Source organism: Aethalodelphis obliquidens, unplaced genomic scaffold (genome assembly GCF_003676395.1).
Source record: "Aethalodelphis obliquidens isolate GAN/ISIS:26980383/991018 unplaced genomic scaffold, ASM367639v1 scaffold3, whole genome shotgun sequence".
Classification (NCBI taxonomy): Eukaryota; Metazoa; Chordata; class Mammalia; order Artiodactyla; family Delphinidae; genus Aethalodelphis; species Aethalodelphis obliquidens.
In genome coordinates, this window is record NW_020837947.1 from 48,903,553 (window position 1) to 48,917,970 (window position 14,418).

General features: G+C 42.6%; 1 protein-coding gene across 3 annotated transcripts in view; it reads right to left on the reverse strand.

The window, feature by feature from the left end:
• Positions 1 to 1,624: 1,624 nt before the first annotated feature.
• The window catches only part of FIG4 (FIG4 phosphoinositide 5-phosphatase), a 129,307-nt gene continuing 116,513 nt past the window's right edge, over positions 1,625 to 14,418 (reverse strand). The window contains exons 23-24 of one of the 3 annotated variants that reach the window (XM_027088764.1): positions 13,458 to 13,580; positions 1,882 to 1,989 (exon numbers count right to left, since the gene is read on the reverse strand). In XM_027088764.1, coding sequence (XP_026944565.1) covers positions 13,502 to 13,580 — 79 coding nt within the window. In that variant the 3' untranslated portion in view covers positions 1,882 to 1,989; positions 13,458 to 13,501. Of the gene's footprint in view, positions 1,990 to 13,457; positions 13,581 to 13,601; positions 13,950 to 14,418 lie in introns of those variants that run through there. The other 2 variants (XM_027088788.1, XM_027088770.1) reach the window with 2 other exon arrangements.

The following is a 14,418-nucleotide window of genomic DNA, read 5'->3' on the forward strand; positions in this document are numbered from 1 at the left end:
CTAGTCTTTAGATTAGGACAGCTCCACCTGATAGCTTCTCAAAGGGGTGGTGAGGGGCCTGCCCCTCTGCTCGTTTCTCTGGTAACCGATGAGCCACGTGACATCAATTCCCCCTATAACTGGTAACAGCCCCCCTCCCTGGGAGCAAAGACTGCCACCACGTCCTGCCTGCCATCAGGCCCACGTGGTGGGGTGTCACTCCGGGACCTTCATATGTGTAAGCTCCCCCTATCCGTGAAATCATTGGCGTCTCTGTCGCTGACTCCAGGCTCTTCCTTCAGTCTTGAAGCTGGACCTATACAGGCCTTGCACGCCTGCGGGGTGCAGCCCAACAATATCCAAACTGTGCCAACCAAAACTCCTCTTGCCAATTGTTTCATCATCCTTTAATCCCGACTTTACGATGGCATCGATCAAAACCATCTGTGAATTTTATCTGCAACACAGAACACTGCATAGAATCCCAGACTCTCGGGGTTGGTGATACCTTAAAGGTCACTTAATTGGTGATACCGTAAAGGTCACGCAAGCAGACTTAAAGCAAGCAGTGTTACACATCATGAGGAGTTATACTCTGTAATAACTAGATAATTTTCTTTTCCTCCTGAACATCAGGACAAAAGGCTGATCAATTTTCGTCCTCCCTTTAGATGGCTTGGTTTTCTTTATTTTATTTGTGAGAAGGGAAAACTGAGAACTTGTTTTATTTAAAAAAAAAAAAGCATAGACATAATAAGGTCAAATCATTTGTGTAAAACTGTCAGAAAATGCAGAAAGCTGTCCACATTATATTGGGCTGTGGAGAGCAAACCATACATATACATGGCATGTCAACCCTGACTAGACATCAAATATCAAATTATGTAATGCAACTGCTCACCATAAAAGCTATGCAGAGTAATAATTTTTTTTTTTTTTTTTTTCTTTTTTGCGGTACACGGGCCTCTCACTGCTGTGGCCTCTCCCGTTGCGGAGCACAGGCTCCGGACATGCAGGCTCAGCGGCCATGGCTCACGGGCCCAGCTGCTCTGCAGCACGTGGGATCTTCCCAGACTGGGGCACGAACCCATGTCCCCTGCATCGGCAGGTGGACTCTCAACCACTGCGCCACCAGGGAAGCCCAGTAATACATTTTTAATGTTTTATTTTGATATAATTTTATATTCACAGAAGTTCAAAGAACTTCTGTTCACTGTTTTCCAGATTTACCATTTATTAATATTTTGCTGCATTTGCTTTATCATGTGTTCTTTTTCCCTGAACCACTGGAGAGCATTTTGTTGACATCTTGTCTCTTTATCTATAAATATTTCAGTGTTTATTTCCTAAGAACGAGGGCTTTCAAAAGAACACATTTTTTAAATCAAGACATAAAGTTAACATAACCATCAGAATAAATTTTTTTAAATGTTAACTACAAAGAAAAATACTCTGCCTTCGTTTCACACAGGAGGAAAATTTTGGCCTGTTTTGCTTACTATGATATTCCCAGACTCCACCATAGGGCCTGGCACACAGCCGGTCCTCAATAAATACCTGTTAACATCTTAGTGTGATGGTGTGATACTAGATTAACCACATTTCTAAGCAAAGTATCTCTAAAATAAAGCAAAGGCAACGACAACAAAATATTCAGTCATTTCTTTACTACCAATGATTTGTAATTCCCCAGTTACAAAAAGAGTAAAAGCCTTCTGATGTAAAGGACTGACGGGAAATTACCTTTTTAAGATGAGACAAACAAGTTAGAGCATAAGTAAATGGGACTTTGTTGGTCCCCCTCTGGGCCGCTCTGGGGACCTGCTGTCTCTTCACAGGTAGCGGTTTCTGATGTATTCTCGGTACATGGAGGTGTCTTCTTTCCCCAGGGGCTGCATGATACCTTGACTGGCCTGGATGTGGGCTTGGAAGATCTCTGTAGATTTTCTGTCTACTTGAGGAGGCTGAACTTCATAGATGTTGTCTTGGGAGAAAGCTGAGATAGGTGTTCTATAGAAGAGAAGTGAGGACAGAGCTACATTAAAGAAAATAAAGGACCATAGGGACCTTGACCTCAAAAGCTCTTGAGAGCCACTGACCTTGAACGAGTGAACTTAGTAGTAACAAGTGGTGCTAGTGACCTCCCTGTTCCCTGTCGGTTGGCTTCCTCCTCTGCCTGAAAGAGCAGGACCAGCACTTGCCCAGGGAGCCTTCCCTGGCATGCAGGCTGGAGGGGCATCCCTCCTCTGTTCCTGCAGCCCTGGGCACACCCATGTCTGTGTGCCCATCTGCCTCCCTCACATGACTTAAGTAACCTGAGGTAGGGGCTGTACAGACTTTTCGCTCTCTTTCCTGGTATGTACTCAATAGTTTTCTTAAGTAGGACTTCTTAGTAGGAATCGGTGAAGTAGGGGATACTAATAATTCCTACCTCATAGGTTGATGGCAGGAGTAAATGAGTTTATATCTGCAAAGTGTTCCTTTAGCATAGTGCCTGGCACACTACTAGTGCTCAATAAAAGTGTACTATTGTTAGTAATTACCAGTGCACAATTCCTTAGCTGCAATTCTGAAATCCTAAAAGCTGTAATAACCAAACGTTACTTTGCCAGCAAAACCCGACTCAATTGAAACTCATCTGGTGGTACAACGTACGATACTCGGCCCACTTCATGTGAATATTAATGTGTTTATTTATCAGCCTCAGATCACACTGGGGATGTTCTTATAAGGTATATGCTAACACCCCCAAAATTCTGAATTCTGAAACACATCTGGCTTCAGATTTTTTGGATGAGAGTGTACATCTGTAATAGGCAGCTTCCTTCCTTTCTGGGATGATTTGAAAAGCACCCAAGAACCTCTCTATTCAAAAATATCCCTCCATTCCCACCCCACCTAGACTGCCATAGTGCTTGAAATTTCCATCCACCCTTGGGGAAGGCGCTGTCTCCAAAAAAGGCCTTGTTAAAATGCAGCTGGGTGCCTGACACGCGTAACTCATCGCAGCGTGAGCACCTGCTAGTTGTTACCTCCTTGGCTGGGGGCAGGCCCTGTAGGGATGAATCAACCACCAAGTCAGGTGTGCTGCAGAGTGAGCGTGTGTGGGAAGGTCAAGAAGAGGCAGGCCATGGGTAGGCGAGGATGGTACGCTACACCCTGTGAGGGACTGGGGGTACAACGACAGCACACTCCCCCACTTAGCCCACGGCTGGCCCTGCGGAGGAGTGGGGGGTTGGTTCTCCACATCAGGGTACCAAGACCACAAAGAGAAAAGATCTAGAGAATCTATTCTGCTGGGCTGGGACCTCAGTCTTGCTCATGTACATCTTATCAGAGGACCAGAAAGGCATCCTGGACGCCTGGCTGTTTGGTGAGCTGGGACCCCTGGAGCTGGGGGGGATTCCCTGTAGTCAGAAGCAGAACTGAACCTCAGACCCAGCTAGGACTGTACTTGCAACGTCAACATTTTGTGGGACACTAGGAAGGTGCAGTAAGCGACACACAAAGGGAGACGAGTTGTCCAGTAAAACCCTCCACCCTCATAGGATGCGTTACAATTACACTTAGGTCTTTCTTACTCTCCTAGAAAACAGTCAAGGTAGCTCCCTGTACTTTGCCTTTAGAAAACTAACACATCCTGCCTTGGCTGGAGACTCTGCTTAAAATCGCCGTGAGATAAAATACAACTAAAGGTGGAATATTCTTTCTGGAAGTCAACCTCAATTGTTTTGACCTTGGGGTAATATATTTAAACTCAAATTTGGTAAATGGCTTATGAAATACTCATTTTTCCAAAGCACTCTAATAATTGCACATGATCTTAGACTACACCCTTATTTAAATAAATAAAAACCAAAGGATAGTAATTTACTCGAAGTTTAAAAAAAAAGACCCAGGTGAAAGAATCCTGAGCTGAGTCAACTTGAATTGGCAGCAGCTTGGCAGCAGTGCTTGTCTTCAAAATACAAAAGTAACGTTATAATTACAAATGGTTGGGATGATTAATATATGAACTCGTCTTCTCAATTTTCCCTCACAAAATCATAGCAACTCTTCAGTCATGTACATAATTCAAAGCAAGATGCTAGAATTCTTTAACGGTTGTTAATATTCAGGGTCAAACCATTTTAACCTGAACACTTAAAAAGGAGGCTTCATTAGCGGTTTTAGAGATCGTCGTCAAAGTGCCGGCCACAGCAACTCCTGGACCACACCATCCACACCTGTCTAGTGTCTACACCCTCCATTTCACAGATGAGACATTTAAAGTCAATTTTAAAACGGGACTAATGGTTTCTGTGCTTTGAAGCTAGACCTCTGCCTGCAACCCTGTGTGCATTAACCAAGAGCTTTCCGGCAGGCATCACACCAGAGAGATACCATCTGGGAACTAAACCTTAATGCAGCTGAGAAAAGGAGAATCCAAGTCATCAAGTCATTGTTTTGTCCTTTAGCAGCTCAGCTGAATACACGGGTGGGCAGGCTGTAGGGGGAACAGCAGCAGGGCGGGGACAACCATGAACAGGGCCACAGACCAGCCACTTCCACCCACTGCCTGGGGTTTCTTATCAGTAAATCAATCAGGAGTCCTCACCCTACTTCTCAGTAAACTGCTTCAATGCCCCGTGGAGTAATGAAAAACCATTACAAACACTCTAAATGTGAAATGTCAACATCAGCCTTAAATGGTATCAGACTGAGTGGCAGGTGGGTTTAGGGCTTCAACACCACCTCACTGTGGTGCTGATTTTGCTACTCGCTAAAGTTTGAGAATCTTTGGTCTAAGGAGACCAAACTGTAATCTAAAATGCTAAATAAAATCTTATTTGTGGTCAGTCAACAGCATTGAACATTTTTAAGTAGAAACTTTCTTCTGAAATGATATACTACCACTAATCCTACATTGAGCAGGCATCATTTAACACTTAACTGTAAAGACATGAGTAGCAATATTACATTTCCTAATGTCCTCACACTTGATTTCCCCGTTGGCTTATGCAAGGCAAGGAAGAAATACAAAAACATCCAAGACCCTCACAAGGGGCTGCTGGTGGGCACCTTGTCTCTGAGGGGCACTGGAAAGAGATGGAGGTAACCCCAATAACACTTCCAACACTACATGTAATAGTCTTTTTATTAGCTTAGATGGCATTTGTTTCTGGGTGAAAAGACCAGTGTTTAAACACTAAATGATGTGGAAATTGTAAGGCTACTTTCTTTTATTCATTCCAGTAGAGAGAGATGGCTTATTACTGCACTTTCATGGTGGAAGAAACGTCCGACATTTCTCTCCTGTCCATAAACAGAATTTTTGTTTTCAGCTTCTCCCCATAGTCCTCAAAGGGATGACTTACTGCCCTTAATTCAAATGCTAGTAGTCTTTTTGGAGATGAATTATTATAATTACAAATTTGCAGGTTCATTTTATCTGCAAAACCTAGTCCCATCTTCAAGGAAGCCTCTGTATTTCCTCTCAAGGAATGTTGTGGTCATCTTTAGTTCATTTATGGGCTCACTGTACTCAACACCAAGGACTGATGACACTTAGCCTTAACTGCAGTTCCCATTCACAGAAGAGAAACACTTTAGGCAGAAATTCATTAGACACACTACATGTTTTTAAAGAAGATCCTTATTGATGCCCTTTTATGCTTGCTCTTAAATGTGTTATTACTCGTTTGGTTATAATAAGACCATGTCCTATAGTAATGGTATCTTACACTTGGATGCATAACGAAAGTTTGAGTCCCTTTAAAAGTTCAATTCCCATTGAGGGTATTTCTGACTTATACGTATTGAGTACCCAATAAGCATATGTTGGTTTGACAAGAAAATATTGAATTGGTCAGACTGAAATGTCTTCTGGATTTAGTAATGATATGATGATTTGTGGTTGGTGATAGAAGAACTAGATAATACTTGTATAATTTCAATAATTTTATACATGTGATACTTTTCCAATATGTTAAAATCTTATACTTTTTCTATGATGAGCATTTTGGCACACCAAACCCATTTGGCTTTTCCAGAAAATTTAGTAATGGTTCTTTTTTTTTTTTTGCGGTACGCGGGCCTCTCACTGTTGTGGCCTCTCCCGTTGCGGAGCACAGGCTCCGGACACGCAGGCTTAGCGGCCATGGCTCACGGGCCCAGCCGCTCCGCGGCATGTGGGATCTTCCTGGACCGGGGCATGAACCCGTGTCCCTTGCATTGGCAGGTGGACTCTCAACTACTGTGCCACCAGGGAAGCCCTAGTAATGGTTCTAATCACAGGATATATTTCCCTTCCTGGTGATCCCTTCTGTTGCTACCACAAACTCCAAGTTTTCCCAAGTTGCTGTTTTCACATCACCAAATGGTTCTGTTGGTTCATGACCGTGTGACAGAATCAAAAGAATATTACAGGGCTTTCCTGGTGGCGCAGTGGTTGAGAGTCCGCCTGCTGATGCAGGGGACATGGGTTCCTGCCCCGGTCCGGGAAGACCCCACATGCCGCGGAGCGGCTGGGCCCCGTGAGCCATGGCCGCTGAGCCTGCGTGTCTGGAGCCTGTGCTCCGCAACGGAAGAGGCCACAACAGTGAGAGGCCTGCGTACTGCAAAATAAAAAAAAAAAAAGAATATTACAGGTGAAGAGGCCCTTATGGAAGACCCTGACCAATAGCCTAATTTGCAGATAATGGTCAGCATTAGGTCATTCTTCTCATTACTTTCCTCTACCTTCTGCGAGAAAACAATCATTAGGGCAGGATCAAAGTTGATCAGATGCTCCAGTCTCAGTGGGGTAAAACCTCAGCTAAATGTCTTAATAGCACAAGTCCTTTATTATTCTATTTGTCTTTCTGCCGGCTTTGTAATTTCTATTAAGCAATAAGGGTTATTAATTCCTAACCGGCAGAGGAGCCTATGGCACACATTGCCATGCAATCATTTAAAAAAAATTATTTTATTTTTATGGCTGCGTCTGGTCTTAGTTGTGGCACGTGGGATCTTTTGTTGTGGCGTGCGCGCTCCTCGTTGCTGTGCGCAGGCTTCTCTCTTGTTGTGGCATACAGGTTTTCTCTCTCTAGTTGTGGCACACAGGCTCCAGAGCATGTGGGCTCCGTAGTTTGCAGCGCACAGGCTCAGTAGTTGTGGCATGCGGGATTAGTTGCCCTGTGGCATGTGGGATCTTAGTTCCCCAACCAGGGATCGAACCCGTGTCCCCTGCATTGGAAGGTGGATTCTTTACCACTGGACCACCATGGAAGTCCCTGCAATGATTTTCTCTCCTTCTAGCTTTTAATATTGCTTAGAGCCTTTAGCCCTCAGTTTGTGGGTGCCATTCTAACATCTTTTTGTGACCATCCATCGCTTCTCGTTACTTCCCTTATTAGGTTGCTTGTGTCTTTCCAACAAAGTACTCATACACTGAAGTCTAGTCACGAATCTATTCTACCAAGATGATACGGTGAGAATGTGTTTGCTTCTTCATGTTAAAAAATCAAGATAATGCTGCATATTCCTCCCATTCAGTGTGCAAGTATAGACACCTAAGTCCAAAATGTAGCTCTCAAATCATGCTTGTCCAATATGGTAGCCATTAGCCACATGTGCCTATTTAAATTAATTAAGATTAACTAAAATTTAAAATTAGCTCCTCAGTAGCATTAGCCACATTTCAAGTTCCTGATAACCACATGTGGCTAGTGGCTACTGCATTGAACAGTGCGGTACAGAACATTTCCTTCATCACAGAAAGTGCCACTGGATAGACTGTTCTAGAACCTCTTTCCTGCTATTTTTTTCTCAGAAATTCCGAGTATCTCTTTCTAAACTCATTGCCTTAATGTAATATGTCCCTGCATAGAACTTATCACTATCTGATCTTTTATTTATCTGTTTATATACTTTCCACGATGTGAATTCTATCTTGCTTACCTCTTTATCCCCAATGCCCGGAAGAATCTTTGGCATATAGTAAGTGTTCAATAATTACTCCCTGAATGAATGAATGGTGTCTGTTTAAGGAAGATGATTTTACCTTGGCTTTCTAAATTCAGAACCTGATAGCAGTGTGATTTGGATTGCTCTAGAATCTAGAGTCTAGATGACAGGGAGGTAGGATTTCCAGCAGAAGTCTGACCTCAGATAACCATAAGGTGGACGGGGCACTGAGGGGAAGCCGAGGTGCTTTCTAGCAGGGCCAAACTATCCAAGTAGCTCAAAAAACAAGGCTGAGGCAGGACGGGTACGTTCTAATCCCCCTTTAGAGGTGAGAAAACAATGACTCAGATGAACAAACTCACTAAATGGCCTGAAATCAAGAGGAATGTGTCAATCTTCAAACCACCTCTAATAAAACGAAACAAAAGGCAAAACAGTCCCTATATCCTGGGATTCTAGAAAGCAGGCTCTGCCTATGTAATTTGCTTTCATACACCCTGTCAAGCCAGTTTCAGTGTTGGAGATATGGGCAAGCACATTTGCTGCCTTCCACACATACGCACTGCCCCGACCCCCCAACCAAGGGCACTTGCATGTGTCTTTGGGTAGACATACATGACATCACAGTAAAGGCAACAGGCTTGAGGGGCAAACACTTATCCATGTATTAGGACATGAAGCCATGCTATTAGCTGCTGATGACATTCTAAACATCATCAAGGTAAAAAAAAATTTACTTTTTATTCCTGCTAAGACAGCAAGTCTATATAATACACACAAAATGCTACGAACCTAATGCATGATTTCCCCAAAGTCCAACTAAATTTTCAGTCTTGTTATGCCATTGAGAGCTAATGAGCGAGATACAGAATAGTGTATAAATCTGATTCCTTCAAATCCAAACGAATTCCAAATCCTTTGAACAGCTGCTATTACAATAGGATGACTGAACCGTCCTCCAGTAGATACCGCAAGAGAGGTTAGAAATTTCACAAGCAGGTTAAAATGCATTAAAGCAAATATGACAATAATGCCAGTCCCTAAACAACCCACCATTAGAAGGAGCAAAAGGGGTGATGAGAAGGAACTCAAGAATATAATCGGTGATGATGGAACATAAAATGTACCGTCTTGTAGACCAGGGGTGCAGGCAGCCCTGTCTGTATATAAGGCCCTTCAAAGGCTCAGCAGTAAGGAATCTCAACTGCTTACTGCAGACTAGGTCTTTATAGATTTTGATAGGAGAGGAGTATGTCATTTGGTTATGGAGTGTGAGGACAGCAAAACTCTTATTGTGTGTGTTTCTCAAACACTTATCTGCCTTCAACGTGTCAGGGAGCCATGTCAGTGACAGGCCAGCCAGAAAGGCACTGCAGTCTCACAAAAGTTAGGATTTAATGCCTAAGCCTAAGCCACGCTAACAAGAGAGAAAAGTTATTTATAGATCAAAGTACACAATGACCTTAAGATATCAAAGAAATCCATGCCTGTGAATGTCTAAGGCTGCTAAACTCTTTTTTTTTCTTTTTAAGCTTTACTGAGGTACGATTGACAAAAAACTATCTTGTGAAGACTTATTTTTCATCAGATCAACTAGATGAAAAAAGTGTCTATGTATGTATATACACATACACATGTATGTTATGTACAGATATATTTATATGTAACAGTTATGCTTATATATACTAATATATACATATATTTTCTTCAAACATAACGCTGAGGGAAGGGCTGTGTGTGTGTGTGTGTGTGTGTGTGTGTGTATATATATATATATATCAACACTCCCCACAGTGATATACTTCAAATGAGTCCATGTGACCTCATTTTTACAATGTCCATTCCACTGTGCAGACACTGAAACAAAAGCACAATTGCTTTTAACATGTGACTTTCTATTTTACACTGTTATACATAAGAGCCTTAGAGACTATTACGAGCTTGTGAGAGTAAAGGTTTTGGTTAAAATGTCATAACATCACTGCCATACATATACATTGAGGAAAAAAAACTAACAATGCTTACCTAATATTTATCATGGAAAACTACTGTGCTTCAAGTCTATCAATGCTTTTCACCTTTTTATTATAAAATAAGACAGATAACAGAAAACCACACAAAACAAACACACACAATTATTAGAATGTAAACACAAGCTGGGTCAAGAAACCGAAATTTTGGCAGCCAACCCAGAAGCCCCTTCTATGTGCTCCATCCCCATCACAACCCCTCCCTCCCCTCATAAGTAGCCATCAACCTGACTTCTACAGTAAGCACTTCTTTGCACTTTAAAAAAAAAAAAAAAAGATTTTTTTTCATTCAAATGTGCATCCCGAGACTATAGTTTAAAAGTGTGATAGGCCTTTTAATCTACAGATTCTCCCTCCTATCTTTTCCTTACAATTTGTCGAAGAAACCAGGTTGTAGAGTTTCTCTCGTCTGGGTTTTGCTGATGGCATATTCATGACGCAGTTCAAAAATCTTCCTCTGTCCTTTATATTTCCTGCAAGCCAGCAATTGGATCCAGAGGCTTGGTGAGAATTTGCTTCAACTGCTGTGGCGAGACCACAGGTGGTAGAGTGCTGTGTCATCAGGAGGGCCACAGTGTCTAGCTGTTTATCTTTTTTGATGCCCACAGTCACTGATATGCAATGCCTAGATCCAGTCACTGATATGCAATGCTTAGATCCATTAGTTCACTGGGGATTGCCAGATGACAATTATCTTATTTTTTTTCATTTATCAGTTGTCACACTTAAAAAATATATTTACTTTATTTATTTTTTTGGCTGCATTGGGTCTTTGTTGCTGTGCGTGGGCTTTCTCTAGTTGCGGCCAGCAGGGGCTACTCTTCATTGCAGTGTGCAGGCTTCTCATTGCGGTGGCTTCTCTTGTTGCGGAGCATGGGCTCCAGGTGCATGGGCTTCAGTAGTTGTGGCACGTGGGCTCAGTAGTTGTGGCTCGTGGGCTCTAGAACGCAGGCTCAATAGTTGTGGCGCACGGGCTTAGTTGCTCTGCGGCATGTGGTATCTTCCCGGACCAGGACTCGAAGCCGTGTCCCCTGCATTGGCAGGTGGATTCTTAACCACTGTACCACCAGGGAAGCCCTGTCACACTTTTTTAAAAAGATTTTTTTCCTCATCTCTTGTTTGGTTACCCAACGGTACAATTCATATGATTCAGAGTCATATGCTTGATTCTTTGTTTTCCAGATAATGAAATAGTTCCTTATCATCCTTCTAAGGTGACCAGATTTTTAGAAAATCATCATAAACTCATGGATTTAAAAATATTTGATGAGTTCCATCCTACTGTAATTAATATCCTTATTGAAGTGCAAATTTTCCCATCTTTGTCCAGTGGGAGACAGCATCACAAGAGAGTATCATACTGTATATCACTGCTCAGGAAAAGATCAAAATTCAAAATCTGAAGTATGGTTTCCATTGAACGCATATTGCTTTTGCACCATCGTAAAGCCCCAAAATTTTAAGTTGAACCATTGTAAGCTGGGGACCATCTGTGCTCCATTTTTTTTTTTTCTGACATAAAGTTTTTTTTCTCTGACATGAAGCCTGAGAATAATCTAATTTTCTTTCCCTTAAAAGTCACTTTCTCTTTTTAGATGTCTAAAGGATCTTTTTCCTTTAAAGTCCAGTTAACATACTATACTGTATCATTTTTGGTCACTATTCTCAGGTATGTGTTGTGCTATTCAAACACGTAGTTTTATATTTCAGAAAAAAAAATTGGCATTACTGTTTTTAGTATTTTTTTTGTTCCCTTGCTTTGTTTTTCTTCATCAAGACTCCTCCTATCCATGCTAAATCTTCCTTGCCTATTGCCAATATTTGACACTTTCTCTTAAATCTTTTTTTCTTCATTTCTTTTTGAATTTTAACGTTTTGTATTTTAAGCTCATTTTGAAATAGTATGCTTCAGATTTGACCTCTTTTATCAAGTTGTCTTTCTGGCATGCTTTCAACGGAGGGATGTTATTCTGCTCTGTGTTCTTTCATTCTCCTAATAACTTTATATGGGTTTGGACCTCGATACTTTTCTGTTGCTCATTAGGCAAAATTAAATTTTCCTGAACCTTTAGAATGGAGTGTAGTTCAGGAAAATCTGACTAACTTGTTTAAAAACATGGCAGCTTGCTTTCTGAGACTTCCTTTACCTCTTCTCTTTCCCCTCTTCTATCTGGACTTTCTCTTTCCCTCCTGCCTCCTGCCACTGTCCTGTCCAGTTTTGACTCCACTGTCAGCACTTTCTCCTCAGACGGGTGCCCTGGCCTGGAAGGGAGCTTTGGCCATCGGGTTCAGGAGTTAATCTGGCCCAGACTGCCTCAGCTCTTTTCAGAACCCACCAAGAGTCCCTGCACTCAGCTGGCACTGAATTGGGTAAAACCCCTCCCAGTTTCAGCTGCTGTGCTCAGATTAGCCCGCAGTCATTTCCAGTGCACTCCTGTTAGCTACTCTGGGGCTCTTCTGGTCTCAGGTCTGTCAGATGCCCTGCTGTCCCCTCCTGACTCCTTCCTCTCGTACAGCACGAACATCATGCAGGTCTTCTGGCTGTTGGCGGTTTACCTCCACCACCTGCTTATATTTTGTGATTTGTGGATAACTTATGCGGTTTGAGGTAAATACTGCCCATGTGTATTTGGTTGTGCTCCCTGGTTGCTCTGTTTTATGTGATGATTCAGAGATTTAAAAAACTATGTTGCTGCCGTCTTCTTCCCAGAACCAACTAGGCATGTCTGTTTTTAAAGTATATTTTTCACCCATCCCCAAAGCTGGACAGTCCCTAAATGTGACATATTGTTGCCTGCATGGCTATACTGTCCTTGCTGCGGAGGGAGGCATTGCCACACCACTTCTCCTTACCCAGGGCTTTGTTCAGAGAAACTCTTTTCCAGCTCAACTCCCATTTCTACTCCATCAGGACTTGGTCTCCTCAGAGACAGGTGAATACCACAGGGTCCAGATGTGGCTGCTATCCTAGTGATGCAGAGACTTGGGGGAAGTGCGGAGAATGTGGTAGAGCCCTTAATCTCACGGTTCACTTACATCTGGCTAATCAAGCATTATTACAACTATGGCAGCAGAAAGAAATACAGGTAAAGTTAGGAAAATTAAAAAATGACTGCCTATCAGCTTTACTTTTATTGCAGCTAATGGGAGATGGCTAGGATATCAGTTAGATTTGGGTCATGATTTTAATGAACAAGGGAGTCCTTCCCATGGCTACTCAAGGGCCTCACTCCATCATGCGAGCAGGGTGCTTTCACCATTCTTGCCTAGTGGCATTTGATGACTGATAATACAAATGGCAATTGTATGTTTCTATTCTCTCCCTTTCTGGAGAGTTTTAATCCTCCTTTGCCACCAGTGTATATTGAGAGCAGACAGGCAGTCTTTTAATTTATAGGTCACTAGATCACAAAAAGCCTCATCCGGACTTAGAGAGCTGCTAGAGAGCTGCGCAAAACCCAGAGATCCTGGACTTTGAGTGGGATGCGGTGATGTATGGGGGAGGGAGTGAGTTCTACTTATAGCAAGAGGAATATGCATAGATAACTGGGTAGATAACTGGGTAGCTAGCAGGGCAGACTCCGACAGATAACATAAATTAGATTCCTCAGTATCCATCTGAACTCCCCTTCCTGCATGCAGAGGCTGAAAAACAAAAAATAACATCCCAGACTCCCTTGCAATTTGGGTTCAAAATGTGATTTAGGTTCTACCCACCACTTGTACTCACAGGAGTCTGATTTGGAACTGACTCATATGCGAAGAAGCAACATGTAGGGTGTCCTTTTTGCAGACTCTGGCAAAGGCAATGTGCTCTCGAGTTGGCCACCCCAGTGGCAGCTTCCTGATTATAGCTGAGGTGGCTGGTTTTGCAGCCAGCAGCTGCTGTGATACCTTCCGGATCTAGGCAGATGCAGCAGCCACTCTGATGATTTGCCATGTGCTTTGCGGAGTCATTCCTGGCAGCTTGGTCTACAATCTGTCTCTTTAGCCCTCTGGTGATTCTGAAAGCCACTGAAAATCCCATAATAAATCACTTCCTGTTTAATCTACCTAGAGTGGATTACGTTTTCTGCAACTGAACTCAGACCACGTAGCCAATGTGCAAAAGCACAGGAAGCTCCAGCTCTTTCTTGCTTTAGCCGGGAGCAAGCACAGAGGCACCTAGGTAACCCCCTTCCTGGATGGTTCTAGCAACAAGGGGATACTTCCAGCAGTTGGGCACATTTGTGTTCACTGCCCTAGGAGACAGAAGGGACAGTCTACTACAAGCACATACATGAGTGGCAATGGTGGTACTTTTGATGTTTGGGCCATAGCTGTTAGTATTCTTATTGGTCCATGTACGGCAGAATGATACTCTTCTACATTCTCTCTGACAACTGTAAAATTAAAATGTCGTTTGTGTTTTTAAAAGGACTTTTGGTTTTAGACAAACAAAGTAAGATGATTTTTGGACCTGAAACAGGTAAAATGCCTCCAA